At 53.6% G+C, this 17,663-nt stretch overlaps 2 protein-coding genes across 15 annotated transcripts in view; one reads left to right on the forward strand and one right to left on the reverse strand.

Annotated features, from left to right (window-relative positions):
* The first annotated feature begins 311 nt into the window (after positions 1-311).
* Positions 312-7,959, forward strand: CYB5R2 (cytochrome b5 reductase 2). Its single transcript, XM_040457001.1, has 8 exons — positions 312-632; positions 894-966; positions 3,526-3,632; positions 3,909-4,038; positions 4,637-4,720; positions 5,450-5,535; positions 6,675-6,774; positions 7,679-7,959. Exons 1-8 carry the CDS (start codon positions 558-560, stop codon positions 7,849-7,851), a joined length of 828 nt encoding a protein of 275 aa, XP_040312935.1. The 5' UTR covers positions 312-557; the 3' UTR covers positions 7,852-7,959.
* A 3,029-nt stretch (positions 7,960-10,988) lies between these two features.
* Positions 10,989-17,663, reverse strand: part of PPFIBP2 (PPFIB scaffold protein 2) — a 151,106-nt gene continuing 144,431 nt past the window's right edge. For 13 of the 14 annotated variants that reach the window (XM_040456988.1, XM_040456984.1, XM_040456987.1 and 10 more), the window contains 5 exons: positions 17,378-17,503; positions 16,528-16,716; positions 15,024-15,200; positions 12,728-12,793; positions 10,989-11,461 (listed from right to left, as the gene is read on the reverse strand). In XM_040456988.1, coding sequence (XP_040312922.1) covers positions 11,390-11,461; positions 12,728-12,793; positions 15,024-15,200; positions 16,528-16,716; positions 17,378-17,503 — 630 coding nt within the window. In that variant the 3' untranslated portion in view covers positions 10,989-11,389. The remainder of the gene's footprint in view (positions 11,462-12,727; positions 12,794-15,023; positions 15,201-16,527; positions 16,717-17,377; positions 17,504-17,663) is intronic. The other variant, XM_040456983.1, reaches the window with a different exon arrangement.

Genomic DNA, 17,663 nt, shown 5'->3' on the forward strand with positions numbered 1-17,663 from the left:
CCCCCCCGCCAGATCGAAGGTACTCACCCCACCCCAACCCCGCCTGGATAGGGGAGTAGCGGGGAAGTGAGCCCCATCCCTGCCTAGCAGCAGCCACCTCCTGGAGGAGTCAGCGCTTATCCCCGTCTAGTTCTGCCGTTGGGGACTGGGACCATGTTCCAGATTGTGGGTTAGAAGCAGTGTCATCACCTCAAGGAGGGGACTCCCAGGACTTGCACCCTCGAATGTAACCAGGATGGAGGCAGATGGGCAGGAAGGGCTGGCCTGGTGACATTAGCACTCCCTGGCCATCTGCTTGGCGTGGTCTGATGTGCAGCTGACCCCTCCCTACCCTCCGGGTCCACTGTAGGCTCAGCCTGCATTGTTTTATTACCTTTCCCTCTGTCTGGTTTCTTCTGTGCCTTTGGTGTGGGAGGGTACTGCTGTGCCTGAGCACAGTCCTTCCTCCGGGCCGGCGGGACCTGAGGTGCCCTGTTCATACTGTCTGCTAGGACCCAACCCTGCTCCTTGTCATCACTGTCCTTGGAGTCACAGTGCTCCTGTTGGCCCTGAGGAACATGAACTCAAGGAAGAGATGTATCACCCTACAGGACTCTGAAACCAAGTACCCACTGCCTTTGATTGAGAAAGAGGTAATGGAGTCAGCCCACCCTTTCCATTGTCAGCCTGTGAAAGAGAAGAGCACGAGAGTGGTGGGGGATGCGCTGGCTGGGAAGGCAGGGCAATGGGACAAGAGTTTCAGGGCCTCCAGTTTGCTCCCCACTGCGTGTATGTGTGTGTGTACATCTGTGTGTTCCGGGGTAGTCCCAAATAGAGCTCCTTTCCCAGGCATCTTAGTTGCCCAGAAAGGCTTCTAGAAAGCTGACAGTCTGCCTCTGTTTTCTATTTTATAGCAAATCAGCCACAACACCCGGAGGTTCCGCTTTGGACTGCCCTCACCGGACCATGTCTTGGGGCTTCCTGTAGGTGAGTGGGGTTTAGTATCATCGCCAGGACTGGGCCTTGCAGGCACTCTGCTCCTCTCAAAAACTCAGCTGGGGTGTAGCAGTCTCCTTGTTATCTTTCCTGACACGTGAGCTCAAGAGAGATAGGGAGATGGGCTTGGGGACAGTCCATTTCTTTTCTCACTGTTTGATTTGGGCTGACACAGAAGTGATATCTCAGCATTGAAAGGAAGTGCATCTAGAATCAGAAGGTCTGGGATCTCATCACAGGCTCCTTGCTGGGCAACCTGAGTCAAGTCCTTCAACCTCTCTGTGCCTCAGTCTATGAAATGGGGTTTCCCAGGCCTGTCCGCCGCTTGGGTTGTTGTGAAGGTAAAGTGACTGATGGTTGAGAAAATTCAGAAAGTGCCAAGTGCTGTGTACATGTGAGGGGTAGAAGGAACTGATGTTCCCCTGAAGTCAGGAGAAAGGCCCAGAATGTGTGGAGAGGGAGGAGGGAGTCAAGTGTGTCTTCCCCACATAGTGTGGCTTTTCAGCAGGGACCTCAGATCCACACAAGGAGGGACCCATTGTGAATACCAGCCCTAGAGGTCTTAGAGTTCCGAGTTACCCCCTTTCTGGTCTGTACCACCACCAGACACCCAGTTTCATGTTGATGAGGTAGAAATCCTCTGCTAGGTCCACAGCCTGGGGATTCAGAGCTTTGTACAAATTGCTAGTGCTGCTTGCCAACCTGGTGGAGATCCTAATCCATGACCTACTTGTCCTACAAAACCTTGACCTCTCCTCAGGTGACCAGGCAGCCAGCCTGGCTCCTGAGCCTCCTCACTGCTTCCTCTCTCTGTCCCCATCCACAAGAGCTCAGTGTCCGCCTGCCTTCCAGCCCTCTGCCTAGTCTGTGGGGTGAGTCCTGTTGGCAAGAAGGCTAAAAGAATGAAAAACTTTGAGGAATAGAAATTTCTTAGAATCTGCCATGACCCACCCTCTCCTCTGCCCTGGTGTAGGCGGTGCAAAGTTAGTGTGACAGGTAGTTTAGAGGCTTCTGGGAGAGTCTGCTATGAGGACTCGGCGATCACTGATGCTTTCCAGGTCAGAGGAAATGCAGCAGCTTAGAAATGGGGCCAGCTAGGCAGCCCCGTTTTCCCCGGGGACGGACACTGCCAGGCCAGGCCCAGGTTGGCTGCATCTGAAAGAGCCTATCTGAGGTCTCCAGGTTCAGATTTGTTCTCAGAAGGAAACTGCTTCAGGCATATATTTCTGCACATCCCTGATGCCCAGCCAGGCCACAGCCAGAGTCATTGAGCCTGCCTTTTCTTTCTTCCCTTCCTTTCTCTTCTCTTCATTTGAATTCCAGTATAGCGCCTGTCCTTTTTTAACCCCGAGTGTTTGCACCTCAGGCTTCAGGACCTCCTCACAGACCCTGAGGACTTTCAAGGCTTCCTCCTCTCCTCCTTCTCTTCCTCCTTTCTGTGTCTCCCCAGGTCTCCGCTTCTGTCTGCACCTCTGCTCCATCTTTCCTGTGCATAGTTTCTACTCCCTTGGATGGCACAAAGCTTCATTTTGCCTCTGTCTCTTAGCATCTCTTGATGGCAGCTCCTGCCCTCACCACTGCTTGTCTTAGTCCCTGAAGCTCCCACTTTAGATCCAGCAACCATCTGAGTCGCCATACCCACTATGTGACACTGGGTTGTCACCATATGTAGGTCTCTGGCCATACCTGGTCCATTCGGTTCTACCCAGGAGGGGCAGAATTCCATGGCTCAAAACTTTACTGCTGCCCCTCGAGCAGAGCCATTGGCCAGAAAGACACAACACTCTTTCTAGAACTCCTGGTCTGCAGTATCCAAATCCCGGGGCCCAGCATGCCTGTGAGTCTAGGGCGGCTCAAGCAGCAAGAGACAGATGAGGGGGTCGTGATTCATTCACAGACCCCACTGATCCACTCAGTCTAAGAAGAAATGACTTTGTGAAGGCAACATATTTTGCTTTAAAAGGGAAACACTCCTGGGATGCCTGGGTGGCTCAGTCGGTTAAGCGGCCGACTTCAGCTCAGGTCATGATCTCTTGGTTCGTGAGTTTGAGCCCTGCATCGGATTCTGTGCCAACAGCTCAGAGCCTAGAGCCTGCTTCGGATTCTGTGTCTCCCTCTCTCTCTGGACCTTCCCCACCACCCCCCCCTCAAAAATAAACATCAACAAATATTTAAAAGGGAAACACTCCTTTCTATTACTTTTAATACTCAGCCTCCAACTTTAATGAGGTCTTCCTGTTCCACAGAATATTTTGATGAGTGAGTGTGCATTCACACGAAGCTCACAGCTCCCCTGGGATGGGGGCAGGGCAGGCATATCGTCCCCACTCACCCAGAGAGGTGAAGTGACTTGCCCAGGGTAGCATGCAGAGTGACAAGGGCAGGCCTAGGACCCAGGCCTCCTGGATCTGGACTCCTCCTCTGCTTGGCCGTGCTCCCATGCACCCTGCCACATGCACCCACTTCCCTGAAGCCAAGTCCTTTATGGGAATCCTGGGTCCTGTTTAGGTTGGCTGTGCTCACATTTAACACTGCATGCTTTTTCTGCAGGTAACTATATCCATCTCTTGGCCACAATTGATGGTGCTCTGGTGGTCAGGGCTTACACGCCTGTGTCCAGTGATGATGACCAAGGCTTTGTGGACTTGATTATAAAGGTAAATGGTGCCTACTGGGTCCACCTGCCTCACCCTCACAAGCCTATTAAAGGTGGTAGGGTGGAGAGGGGACTCGTGTCCTGGGAAGGGCTTTCCGGCACTGTCATTTAACAGTGAAGCTGTTGATTTGGCCAAGTCTTCAGGGGGTGCTTAGAGCAACTGTGAGCACAGAGGATTTTCTCTGCAAGGTTTCCAGTGGCAAATGGAATTTTTAGTTGTATGCAGCTGTGACCTCAGGTCTGCGTGTGTGAAAAACAGCCTGCTTTATTTTTTCAGGTCTACTTCAAAAATGTACACCCCAATTATCCAGAAGGGGGGAAGATGACTCAGTACTTGGAGAACATGAAAATTGGGGACACCGTCCTTTTTCGAGGGCCCACCGGTCGCCTGTTCTATCATGAGCCAGGTACTAGGGGGTTTATGCTGGACTTCCTGCTGGGAAGAAGATTCCTGTGGTTGTTCTAGAAAACGTCTCATGTTTGGGTCATGTGCACTTGTCCTTAAAGTCTTCATACATTCATTCAACACACACACTTTATGAGATTGTAAGCTTTGTTATGGTAGGGGAGTGCTGGGGTTTTTCCTCATCACTGTCCAGCACAACGCCTGATACATAAGAGGTACCCGCTAATGCTGAAGAATGGATAGATAGATGGATGCCATCCACACTCGCTCACTTACTCACATGTTCACCACCGACTCACTCTTTCACTGCTGTGGCTCAGTGCTCTGCGAGGCTCCATTTAATTTCACTGTGCCCCTCTCCTTCCTCAGAAGAAAAGGCCTAGTGAGTCCTCAAAGAAGCCCAGCCTCTGTTTCCACTTTGTGCACCAGGGCACGGGGACTGGTGGAACGGGGCACACCGACTTGCTTTTCTGGTTTAGAATGGTGTGGCCACTTCCTCAGGTGGACTTTCCTCCTGGGGGTCCCAAGGAGCATCTGGGATCTTTTGTAAGCTCTCAGGCAAGAGCTGCAGAAGTCAGAAGTATCCTCTGTGTTTCCAGGGAAGTTTTCAATCAAACCATACAAAACAAGTGACCCTGAAGAAAAGGTGGTCAGTCACCTGGGAATGATTGCTGGGGGCACAGGTAAGAGGCTTCTGGGGCTTCAGCCACAGGGTGGGTCCCCAGACCTCTTTAACTTTGGACTCATTTGATGCTAGAAGGGGTGGTGTGGGAGACCCTTTCCTAGCTGTTTTAGATAGAAGTGCAAGGTTGATGATAGGCCTGGAAACCAACCTCGTGTGCCCTGCTCCCCTTACTCAACATGGTGGCTGCCCCAGGAAGTCATGCTGGGGACCATAGAAAGGTCTGGGGACCGAGCTGAGTAGGCCCACACATGGTCCCCCAAGGGCTCCTGGATCCAGGTCAAGCCTGATGCTCCCCATCCCTTGAAAATGAATGCCTGAAAGAATGGAACGTGGGAACACCTACAATGTGCCAGGCACCACAACGGGCACTCGTAAAATGAACACATTTACTTGTCGTTCTCTTTTACAAATGGGGACACGCAGCCAGGCACGTGACTGACCACGGTCAGACAGCAAGTGAGGGAGCTGGGTGTGCAGCCCACTTTCAGTTCCGAGCCAGTCTCCTCCATCTTGCCACAGGAAAACAAGAAAGGGCCTTTCGATTTACTGTTGCATTGGAAGGGGAAACCAAAAGGAGGGGTGGTCTTCCACTTTGAGTTTTGGGGGCAGACATGAGAAAAGTAGGATTGCGGCTAAGGAAGACTGTTAAGGGGCTGCAGACCAGGGACTGTGGGCAGCAGAGAGGGAGAGCGAGCGGCTAGCTGTGTCCCACCTGCTACTATTCCAGGGATTACGCCCATGCTGCAGCTCATTCGTCACATCACCAAGAACCCCGACGACAGGACCAGGATGTCCCTCATCTTTGCCAACCAGGTCAGCTCTGCCGAATCAGCCCTGAGCTTGCAGGGGTGGGATGGAATGTTTGCTGAGCGGGGCCTCTGCCTTCATACCTCCCCCCGACTGAGCTCTCTTGCTGCTGGGGTGCCTGCGGCCTTGGGGGAGGGGGCCTGGTTTTTCGGTTGTTTTTTTGTTTTTGTTTTTAACTCTTCCCCCAGCCACTTTACGTACTAAGCTTTCCTTCCTTTCTTAATATGTAATTCTGGTTTTCTGAGTATAAAGTCATAGATGCCCTCAGTAGAAATTTCAGAAAATACAAAAATAAATATGACTTTTTTTTTCTATACATGCCATATATTTGCAATTACATCTATAACACAGTTTTGTTTTTTCACCCAGCATTACCACACAGGCACTTTCTTCTCGTCAAAACTCTTTGTACATATTTTCATCAGTCTGTACCAAGTTGCACCATAATTTACTACATCTTCTGCCTTCAGATTGTTTTCAGTTTTCCCAGTTGTAACGTATAGAGTGATGAACAATATAGCCTAGGCTTGATGCCTTTTAGATTATTTTCTTAAACAGAATCCCAGGAGTAGGATTGCTGGTGCAGGAACTGTGAAGAGTCTTGAGATCCAGGTCCTCTGTGTGGTACCTCTGGGCCTGGCACAGGTTTCTCGTGGCTTTGGCTCCCTTTCCCCAGATGAAGCTCCAGCCTTTGCTTTCCTGTCCCGTAGCTCTCCAGTGCTGTGGTGTTAGGTGCGATCTTCTTTCCGTATTACGGCCTTCGCCCCTTGCACTCCCTGCGAGAGGTCCTGGGCCCACACTAAGCTCGGTCCAGCCCGGCAGGATAGCCTGGTGCTCAGCGTGGATGGGGGTGAGGGGCTGGGCCGTCAGAACGAGGCCACCCAGCCTGTGCACCTGTGCTCAGCCGTGTCCTTCCAGCTGAGGACAGTCACCGCCTCTGCCGCACAGCCCACCTCCTCCACCCAGGAGAGAGGGTTGGTAGTGCAGGAAGTGCCGCAGAACCTTCATTTGCCCCAGGAGCCGTGGTGACAGCATCCAACTAGAGCAGTGGCAGCTTGGGCAGACGTGTGCTGACCCGTGTGCCCAGTGTGGGGGACAAGCAGGATGTCCCTGGAGGGGCTTTGCTCACGTTCCTTATTTTCTAGACAGAGGAGGATATCTTGGTGAGAAAAGAGCTTGAAGAAGTTGCCAGAACTAACCCGGAACAGTTCAGCCTGTGGTACACCCTGGACAGGCCTCCTGTTGGTACGATCCCCATTGTCCCCACTGTGGGTTAGCTCCAACCCTTGACCCACCTCAGGAACTGGTCCCTGGGTTTGGTTTTTGGATCTGTGCTCGAGGGCTGAGACCTTCAGCTCTGTCTCTGCATGGGAAATGGAGGGATTTGAGGGAGAGAGGATTTGGGATGACCTGTTTGTGAGAGCACTCAAGGGCATGTGTGTGATATCTCAGCAGCAGTCCATATACGCACTGAACCTCAGGAGGGACTCAGAGGGACACTGAGTCACTGGGTCAGTCTGAACACCCACTCCATGCTACACTTGATACAGCATCCCACAGAGATAGCACACACGTGGCATCTAATAGGGCCAGTGACCCCTTCTCCCTTACCACCCGGCCTCTCCTGGATAGCAGTCATCACGTGCTAAGCCCCAGCCAGCTGCTGCGACCCTAGCCAGCACGTGGCTACCACCACGCACAGCCCACCATCCGTGGCTGTCACTCTCCTGCTGCGCTGAACTGCACGTGCCTTGTCATATAGCTCACTGCCCAGCAGAGGGCGCCCCCAACTGAGCCGCAAACCTCAGTCTGTACGGCCCCAGATCGCGGCCCCAGATCTCTGCCGTGACTCAGACCACACCCCACTATTGTGTTCTCCATCCCTGACAGTGCCGGCAGCATCAGACACCTGCTGGGGGCCTCAGAGTCCCAGCAGTGAGCCTGGGATCTGGGGGTGGACACTTCTGAAGGCTGCCTGAGCCTACCAGGTCCTTGACTTTGCAGCTTCACTGCAGAGAACAGCAACGCAGGCTTCTAAGTCTTGGAGAGCAGCCTGGGTTCCTTCTCTAGGGAGGCCAGGCAGGAGGCTTGGGGTCAGGGACTCTACCTGGCACCCCCACAGATTTTTTCTACTTCTGCTTCATCTCAGGCTGGAAGTACAGCTCAGGCTACATCACCGCCAACATGATCAAGGAGCACCTCCCTCCTCCCGGGCAGTCCACGTTCATCCTGGTGTGTGGACCCCTGCCCCTGATCCAGACAGCCGCTCACCCTAATCTGGAGAAACTGGGTTATACCAAGGACATGATTTTCACTTACTAATACCTCCCTTGCTCTTAGCAAATCTGCCTGGTCCCTTTCCTCTGTTTCAGAGTGAGCTCTGCCTCAGCACATTAAAGTGGCGTGTGTTCACAAATGCCTGTAATGCACCCTTGGGCACATCGCTCTTTTTCTGGGTGTGGGCCTACAAAGCAGCATTCACAGGGTTGGAGATAAACTGGTTTCTGAGACCGCCTTGCTTGGGAGGCTCAATTCGTAGCTTTTCCCATAGTTTAGTGAGATAAGCTTCAGTCCAAAGCAGACAGCTCATGAGATGGGGCTTGTGGGACACCTGCTAGGCAGTTTTAGAAGGTTAGAAGGCCTTGGCCAGCCCTACATGTGAACTGTTCTCTGTCCCAAGGAGGTCAGGACTGGCGAAAGTGCAGGGGCAGAATTCCAGAAGAATCCAAGTGGGGTCACGTCAGCTTCCAATCTGTCTCCTGAACACCCCTCTTCAGAGTGTTCTGTGTTTAAGGCCAGACCTACTGGAGGGCCTAGGCACCCTCCACGTGCATCCTTCCTTCCTTTGTGGCAGACCCTTGAAGTGGGAATGATGTTCAAATGTATTAGGGTAGTAGTAAATCCACAGGGTAGGCAGGCTCCAGGAATGCTGGACTCCTGGGCTTTATGCAACAAACACAGGCCAGGGCTGTGGTTTTCCTAGCATCCCAGTATGGTGCCCAGGGTGGTTAATATAGCAGCTTCTGAATTTGCAAACAAGAGTAGGCTCCAGGAGCTATTCCTTAAATCCTTCACGTTGCTAAACCCAAATCATACAAGTGACCACGATGGCCTCTGCTGTTCCTGGCCAGCCTGATATGCTCCTCTGTTACTCTGAGTGGGTAGAACCTTTCTGCACTTTACTTCTCATCATTCTCATAACAATCCAGAGATTCTACGGGGGGAGTTATTCTCCAAGTTACAGAGGAGAAAACTGAGGCTCCAAGATGAAGTTATTGCCCCCAGGTCATTCCAACAGGAGGTGGCAGGGGTGGGCTTCAGACCCGGCTGTGTTTAATCCAAGACATTGCCTTTCTACAGAAACTGGATGGTAGTGTTACTGCAACCTGGTGTCACCATGTGTGTGTGTGGGGGGGGGGGGGGACGGGGCGGGGGGCGGGTGGGGGTGGGTACAGGACAAAGGAAAACGGCTCTAGAGATCTCACTATGCAGCTATGCCCTGCCTACAGGGATGATCCCCTGAGGGCCAGTAGGGGCGCCACGGTGGCGGGGCTGGGGGGGCGGTGAGCCCTCACTCATTTGTGTGTTCAGCGCCCCCTCAGCGAATCCCCTACTTGGGGAAAGATACTCTGCCAGGCGCTGTAGGGTGAGGAAGAGCCTACTCGCAGATATTTTTCTCTAACACACATCTTCCCATGCTTGTCCCTGCTTTCACTAGTCCCCATCTGGCCACCTGTGTCTCCAGGATAAATCACAGGGACCTGGCTCACAGGGCCTTTCCTGATCTGACTCCAGCTGACTTCACCAGATTTTTCCTTCCCTGGGCCTCCCACTTTTACCCCATTCTGTGGCCCAGTGGCTCTCAGCTAGGGGGCAGTTTTGCCCCCCCACAGAACATTTGGCAAAGTCTGGAGACATTTTCGGTTGTCACAACCAGAGGCGGCATGCTGTTGCCAGACAGGGGTAGAGGATGCCGTGAAACCTCCTACAACACACAAACCAGCCCCCATCACGACAAATTATTCAGCCCTAAGTGACAGCAGCGCAGAGGTTGAGAAACTGTTCTCTGGTTTTAGCAACTTTGGGCACTTCCTGGGATGTGCTGGCATGTTCCACGTCCATCTGCCTGGAATGCCTTTCCCCTCTGGCACCCTTGGGGAACCTGATTCATCTCTGAAATCCAAGTCATTTTCAGTCCCCTCCCCCAGCTCTCCATTAAAAAGGACACCTTGTTCTTTCAGGCTGTAGAGACTTCTACTGGAGCCTCTGTAACTTTCAGCACACACCTGTTTGAAACAGATGTGCACCCCCCACTAGACCATCAGCACCCTCAGACAAGGACCTTGACATTCATGCCTGTCTGTATCTGTAGCCCTTCTTAGCCTGGCATGGAACATGCTTAACCCGCACATATGAAGGGGTGGGTGGATGGGGAACTTGGCAGCATGGAGCCCCTAAGCAGTCTAAGGACCAGCATTGGCTCTTATTCCGGTCTGTACAGGAGCCCACGCGTAGCAGGTTGCTTGGTGAGTTTGTGCTGAGAGGCTATGGAAAGGAAGACACAGTACTTCAGGGTGAGCCAGGAAGGGCTCGGGCTCAAGGGCAGACTACACAGTGGGACACAGGGACCTCTAACCAACACATCAGTGAAGGCTTCCTGAAAGAAGTGGTGTCATGCTGGGTCTTGTGAAGGGGACCACGGGGGAAAAGTAGGTCCCACGGTGGGGGAAACGCAGAGACACAGGCTACAGAGTGGCTTCTGAACGGCCTTGGGTGCTAGCAAAGGCTTTGGAACTCTACTCTGGCTTCTGGAACTGAGGTGTTCTTAGCATAAAGGTAACAGGATCAAAACAGTGCTTTGGGAAGGCCACTCTGGGGGTAAGGTAGAGAACCTTTGGAGGGACCAATTGGGAAGGTGATGGACCAAGGAGGAGACCAGCTTTGGAAATCAGAGGAGAGAGGAGGCCCAAGCCACCACAGGGAGGAAGAGGACGGGGCTCTGCCAAGTGGGGAGACCGTTTGGGCGGGACAGTATGGCTGGGGCACGTGGGGTGAGGTAGGAGACACCCCAGGGGAACAGGCTGCTCTGGGAAGATGGCGAGTGGCGTTGGAACCGTCGGTTTGGGGTAAGCAAGCACTGTCCACTGGGGGGAGCCATTTGATCAGACAACCGCACTTTGGAGCCTGTGCTGCCTGTCAGCTAGGGTGAGCTTGAGTGCCTGCACGTGTTAGAGGGGCCTCTGCTCTGGAGGAGGCCCAGCACTGACAACCTCTGTCGCAGAGGAGGGTAGGATGAGGGCAGTTGGGGCAGTGGGAAGAGAGCCCCATCGCTCCTTCCCTGCAGTCACCCTGAACACCAATGCCCTGGCCAGGTTCCTGTGGATGAAGTACTCCCTGTGTGTGGAAGCAGCCCAGGAGTGGCCCCCTTTCATTCCAGCCACTCCAGTACAGCCAGAACATTGTTTTCAGGATTTTCTTAACAGCAGAGCTTTTATGAACTCATTGCCCTTTCCCTTTGGTGTAAGAACCTCCCAACTGTCTCAGGGAAGAGCGTGAGCCATTGAATCGAGTCTGTGCTGATGTCTCACTGCCCTCCCCACAGAAGTGGGGTGCAGTCCACGTATAAAAGTACAAAAGGTATAAAAGCTGTGGTGAAGAGCACAGTACAGTTGAAAACACGGGGCCCCCTGGGCCCACCCCCTGACATCTGTTCACCACTCTGCTCGCTCCTGTCAGCACCCACGTTCCAAGATGTCCTGCCAGCCCGTCTGGACTCTGCGGGTGGCTGTGCCAGCCCCCCTTGGAGCAGAGACTTGGGGCCCCCACACGTGCCTCTCTGGCCTCTTGGCCATGAAGAAAGTCATCTCCAGTCCTCAGGGTTGGGAGCCGCCAGGCGAGAGTCGTTCAGCAGCTGGTCCTGGCTCAGCATAGTCTGAAAGGACACGGGCCCAAGGGGTAGTTGAACAGGGTTTTGGTCAGGGCTGCCCTGTGGCAGCTACATGGGAAGCAGTGGGACACATTGGTGTGGTCCCATCTGACACTAGCACCCTCTAAGTTCATGAGATCCAGGACCCCCACATATCGAATCAGAACAGACAGCACTATCAAGAATATGCGTTGCTCATACCTTAGAGGTAAAATTGCTATTTCAAGACCACCAAAGGCCTACTAGTGGTAATGAGGGCAAGGTTGGGTGCATTCATTTCAGCGTATGAGCCAAAAAAAAAAAAAAAAAAGTTAAATAAAAACGGTCCCATTTGGATTCACGGAGATCACCCTGCCTCCCCCTCTACTTCAGTCTTGCCCTTGGATACAGCCTTCTTAATGTGCCTCGATAGATAAGTGAAGGACAGTGACAGGAGCCTCAACATGGACAGATGATACACCAGTGGGCTCAGTGATGGGACCATCCAGGGACTAATGGGCAGTTGAAGGTACAGGGCCTCAAAAATGTGAATCTTCGCTGTGGATGGTCTTTTACTGCCAGCTCTAGCCTGCCTACAAAGAGGATATTATGAGCTCTGCTTTACAGATAACTAAGCTGGGGTGTGGAGAGAGAATGCCTTGCCTGAGGTTCCAGAGTTAGTAGGAGGCAAAGCAGGGCCTTGAACCAAATTGGCCTCACTCCAAAGTGGCTCGCTCCTCCCCAACACCATGCTGCCTCCCTGTGATACAGCCTGTCCTCATGAGGCACATCAGGACATGTCCACATGCCCATGATATCCACAAAGTCAGAAGCCTGACAGGAAATACATGTGTCGAGGGTAGAGAGGGCAGAACAGTGTCTAGCAGGTCTGAGATGAGGCCCGGGCACCAGGCTGATAGGCAGGTGACCCAGAACTGCCGAGCACTGTGGTTTCCTCACCAGCCCTGAGCCTGGGAAGACGACTGAGACCCGGCACACTTCAGCTGGTTTCAGCTCAGGGCCCAGGACCTGTCTCAGTGCCCCTAGCAACTCAAGGCCCAGCTCAAGGCCCAGCAGCAGGCCCATGGAGAAGCTTCTGGGCTGCTTTCTACCACAGAGCTGGCTCCAGCTCAGGCCACCATGCCTAGCACCATCCTGCGGATTCCTGGCAGAGGCACTGATGATACAGGTTCAGGGTGGGGTGGGGGTCTCAGGCCTTGTGCACCACTGTACCAAACTCAAGGGGCCACCCCGGCACCTGTCCTGCTGTGGAGAGAGGGGTCAGAATCCTACCGTGAGACGGTGAATGTCTTGGGAGAGGAGCCCTATCTGCGTCACAGTGCCTTCCGAAGGCGCCATCTGTAAAATGGGCGGCAGCCTGGTCAACACACGTGGACTCAGCTTGTGATTCACAGAGATGGCATGCAAGTCCTGTCCTGGGGGAGTGGGCGAGGAGGGGGCCAGGCCTGAGGAGTGGCAGGTGGGCAGAGCACATGCTGTTTCTGTCCCTGGGAAGGGCAGGGCTTCTGGTCTCCCACACAGCCGTGCGCACACACTCCTTTGGGCCACGCCAGCACCGGCACTGGGGGCACACGGGAAGAGGGCACAGATGGCCTGTGAGAAGCAGCCCTTCCCTTCCGCACACGCTCAGTGCTCCAGCTAGCTCCAGGAGCAGGGAGCGGCAGGGATGAAGGCCTCGGGATGCCGAATACAACCACAATTTCCGGTGCCAATAGGACCCTGGACAGGTACAGGTGGGCACCTTCAGGGAGCTGCTCATAGACCTTCCTCACTACCAGGGGCCTCCCTCGACCCCTCCTCCTCAGGTAATGCTGGTCTGCTCCTTCCTTAAGCCTAGTTAGACACCGTAGATCTAGAAGCATCCTCTGAGGGATTTAAGTACAACCCTTTATTTTCTAGGTGGGAAAATTGAGGCCCACAAAGGGATACAGGCCTTGCCTGAGGCTGCACAGAGATCTAGTGATCTAATTCCATGTGGGGTTTGCGAACAGGCACATGCAGAGATTCTCTCACCAGAAGACTACAGGAAAAAAGGGCCCAAGCCTGCCCTGGGGCTCTATGACAGCAAGGTCCAGGTACCCGCCCTAAGGAGCACCTGTCATTTAGTGTCCTGGGTACTGGGATCAAGCACCAGCCATGCCAGCTGGAGAGTTTGTCCAGTTCTCACTGGTTGACTTCAGTGAGGGGGGCGGGGGGACGGCGGCAGGAGGTCATGGCCTGTGGTCATCGGCCATCCCTGGGGCTGCTGGTAGTTTCAGAAGCAAATCTTGGCATTGTCTCCATCTGGGACAGAAGCAGAGTGCCCTCAGTGGGGCCGCCAAGCCCTGCCCCTGCCGCCAGACAGTTACGATGCCACTGTTATTCTGCAGACGAGGTCCAGGGCACCCGGCAGGGCCAAGACCTGCCCCAGGGCAAACTGGAATCTCATGAGCAGGAATCCAGACTGGCAAGATGTGTCTTTCCCTCAGTCCCCGTCCAGACAAGGCCCATCTGGAAGAGCCATTATCAGTTAGCCAGACTCTAAATCAGGAGGACAGGACTGTTCCATTTCTGCCAACAGACAGACCAACCCCCACGCTGGTTATGGGCCCAGCCAGGCCAATAACAGAGAATCTGACAAACCACACAAAAGAAAAGAGGCTGTTATCAGCGAGGCCACTTTCTTGTCTCCCCCCACTCCCCCCAGGTGGCTCATGCCTCTGAAACAGAAACCAACTTTGGGGTCTGCATGACAGATGTGACCTACAGTCAGCACGAGGCTTTCCATGGCTTCATAGAAGGAGGTGGGTGGAGCCTGAAGTGAAGAGGCCACGGACCCCTCTGAAGAATACGGGGTCCCTCCTTGCTCCAGCCCCCTTGTCCATGACACTTGGCAAAGGCCGAGTGCACCTGGCCAAGGACTGGCACGGTGCCACCAGCTCTCAGGCCATGCCGTACACAGCACTCCCTCTCCAGCTGTGCCCAGCTCTCATCCCCCAGTGAGGTTAGAGCTACACGGCCCTGTTTGCTTTCTACATAAATATTGTTTTTATTACCAGAAAGAAGCGACCACGTCTGTATTAAGGCACAACACAGTTACACCATCACTGTGGCAGAAATCCCTGCTGCTATCCCTTGGGTCTCAGCCAAGACTCTGTGGCCACAGGCCTAAGGCACTTGAGATCGCCCCTCAACTGGAAGCACAGTGGAGGGCCCGAGAGCCAAGCCTCTGGGAATCATCCATGACCTCTGGACCAGTGTCCAAGTTCGTGTGTTTCCACCGGTGCTGAACATGGCCATTAAGAATTACAAAAATATACAAGCATCTTTGTGTCTTTCCTCCCGAGTCCACCTCTGGCAACAGTCCCCAAAGCCTGGCCCCTTAGCAAAAGTGCAACTCTGTACCCTGGCCACCCTCAGAGTTCAAAGACACTGGCCTGGGGTACACAACAGCTGGAATGTTCTCTGCAAGGCATGCACAGGTGCAGGGGGTGAGGTGCAGTTATATGGTGACACACACAGTGTTACTGTGAAGTTCTCGGGTGCACAGAGAAGACAGGTAACAAGGCCATCAGCTAATCTGTCCCACCTGGTCCAGCCCATCCAGTTCAGGGGCATCGAGGGGGCTGAGGGCCCGGTAGCCACTGTAGACCCTGTGACTGTCACCAGCACTGTCGCTGGGCTCCATTGGGCAAATGTAGTCTGTCGATTCATCAAATTTCTTTTTTCTTATGTTTCCAAAATGTGAAAATCCCAGTTTTCTTGGCTAAAACACAACAAATGAGAGATTATCAAGTCAGTGTGCAGACAGGACTCACAATATGATTAAGAGCTGGCCCATGAGGAAAGGAATGAGGCAAACTACTTCTAGAAAAATTCTCAACAAAATAGAGCTCCCGGCTAGGGACAGGCAACAGATAAATAATCTCGAACGAGGAAGGAGAATCTTGCTCCTTCAAGACTGTGTGCGACAAACCCAGGTCCTGCTGTCCCATGAGTGACATTCTACTTCCCCCCCGGGGGTGGGGAGGCGCCTAGGAGCTTCTAGAGGGTGCTGAGGCGGAGGACCCGTCTCACACAGCTGCTGCATCAGCTGCTCGCAGCGCCCCCTGCCCTGGGGAGGCCATGCTGGAGAGCCCCAGTGGCCCTTCCTGCTTGCTCTAGCTTCACCCAGCGCTACTTCTGCTGGTATCCCCCAGACACACTTCTGGTCCTGCTCCCTTGGGGAAGGAGGTCTGTGCATGACTTGTAGCTAAACCTAGGCATCACCATGCTGCTGGGGACAGGGCCAGCCTGGCCTCCAGAGATTCTGTCTGTGGGTCTGCAGCCTAAGAAGGACACGGTCTGAGGACAGTGCGGCTCAGGCAGTTTCTAACGGGCTTTGTGAGATTCAGAGACCCCAGTGAGTGGTGCTGGTGCCTGTATAATCTCCGGCCCCCTGGGCCGCTGTGTGTCGGCCACCTCCACAGCACAGGCAATCACGGCCAGTTGTGAACAGGAGCGCTCCCTGTGTTGGCAGGACAGCTGTTGTTCTTCTTTTTTAATGTTTTTATTTATTTGGTGGCAGGGAGGGGAAGAGAGGGAAGGGGACAGAGGATCTGAAGCAGGCTCTGTGCTGACAGCAGAGAGCCCGATACGGGGCTCAAACCCATGAACTGTCAGATCATGACCCGAGCCAAAGTCAGATGCTTAACTGACGGAGCCATCCAGGTGCCCCAGGACAGTTCTCAGACCCCATGGCACACAGATGAGCCTGACTGAAGGGAACTCAGAATCATGAACTCATCTACTTGTAAGATGAGTCAAGGTGGCATTGGGGTAGAGGACAAGTGCCAGCTGCCTGAGGAGATGCTTCCTGGACATGGTGTCTGTGCAAAGAAAATTGTACTCTCTTCCTTGGACCCAGGTATGGCAGGGAACTGGCCTAACAAACACGGACAAGGAGACCGAGCTCTCGGGGCAGGACCCGAGAGAGCCTCCTCGTCCAGGTGGCACACGCTGGTCTGGCTCCAGGCACTGGGCCAAACTCAGTACAACATGGGTGCTAGAAGGCGGGCCCCTGTGACCACCCCAGAGAGGGTCTGGCAACTCACCCGGACTTTGGCTGTGGTGGTCAGTGGTGTGTAAGCCGGGGAGGCCATTTTCTCTCGCTTTTCCTGTTCAGCCTCAGGACCAATCAGGGCATTGAATTTGGTGGTTAGGTGACGTCTGAGGAGCGTCTTCTGCGGTGGAATATTGAGAAGCATAGCCAGGGTGTCCCCAGTGAAGCGGGGCTCTAGGATCTAAGAAGAAAGCACAGACAGAGCCACGCAGTGAGGACCACAGATGGCTCCAGGTGGTGGCAGTGAGAAACAGGCCTCCGTGGGCCCAGGGGTGCCTCCAGAGCAAGGGCTGAAGCTTATCCACTTGTCCTGTATCCCACTCCCCTCTCTTTTCCTGGCACATGGCCTGGCTACCACATTTGTTGACTGACAACCTCATTTTCACAGGCCAGCAGAGAGCTGTGACTCTTTGGATAAGATGGTCTCCCAGGGTCCACTCTGACCTCTGAACCATCCCTTCATTTCTCCACTGGCTTTACCACTTGACAGATCTGAGTGACCATCATGATCATATCGTGGCAAGCAGGAAGTTACATTTCGGTGGCCGGCCCCTACTTCCCCAGCCACTGCATCACTCCAGGTGCAGTCTGACATGCAACCCATTTGTCCTGGGAATCCTCTGGGTCTATTGCTACGGAAGTTCTTCCAGAAACCATCCTGTTTCCATGAGGTATGTTAATTCCCAATTGCAAATTATCAAATATTTTGAGATTTCAATTGATGCAAGCAAGGGCTTCAGATGAACTACCAATATTTTTTTACTAGGATTTATGTCTGGCCATTGAGAAATAAGTTTCTGAATAGCCCAGTTTATGCCAAAGCAGGCTAAAGAGCCACTCACAATGAGGCCTCCATGGACACCACTCCCACGAAGATTGGGCGCGTACTCCGCCAGGTCCACAGATCGCAACCACTCCATCACCCTGTGGTTAGACCACTGTACAACTTCTGAAGGAGAAAGGTTACTCTGTGAGAGGGAGAAGGAGAGTGAAAAAGTTAGGTCTAATAGGTCCTACCTGTGGTCTTCTCTGGGGGCCAGCCCCTGCGAATAAGCCTGCCTCAGATGCCTGACCAGAAGGCAGCCCTCATGCCCAGAGACCCAGGCAGCCATCCCAGCCATCCGAGAG

The sequence above is a fragment of the Herpailurus yagouaroundi genome, unplaced genomic scaffold, assembly GCF_014898765.1.
Source record: "Herpailurus yagouaroundi ecotype Mexico unplaced genomic scaffold, PumYag 218, whole genome shotgun sequence".
Classification (NCBI taxonomy): Eukaryota; Metazoa; Chordata; class Mammalia; order Carnivora; family Felidae; genus Herpailurus; species Herpailurus yagouaroundi.

Excerpts from the sequence above, each read along its gene's own strand:
- CYB5R2 (XM_040457001.1), top strand. The coding sequence starts at position 558 with ATGAACTCAAGGAAGAGATGTATCACCCTACAGGACTCTGAAACCAAG. Across the intron at positions 4,721-5,449 it reads AATGATTGCTGGGGGCACAG|GGATTACGCCCATGCTGCAG; the intron begins GTAAGAGGCTTC and ends CTACTATTCCAG. Across the intron at positions 5,536-6,674 it reads CCCTCATCTTTGCCAACCAG|ACAGAGGAGGATATCTTGGT; the intron begins GTCAGCTCTGCC and ends CTTATTTTCTAG.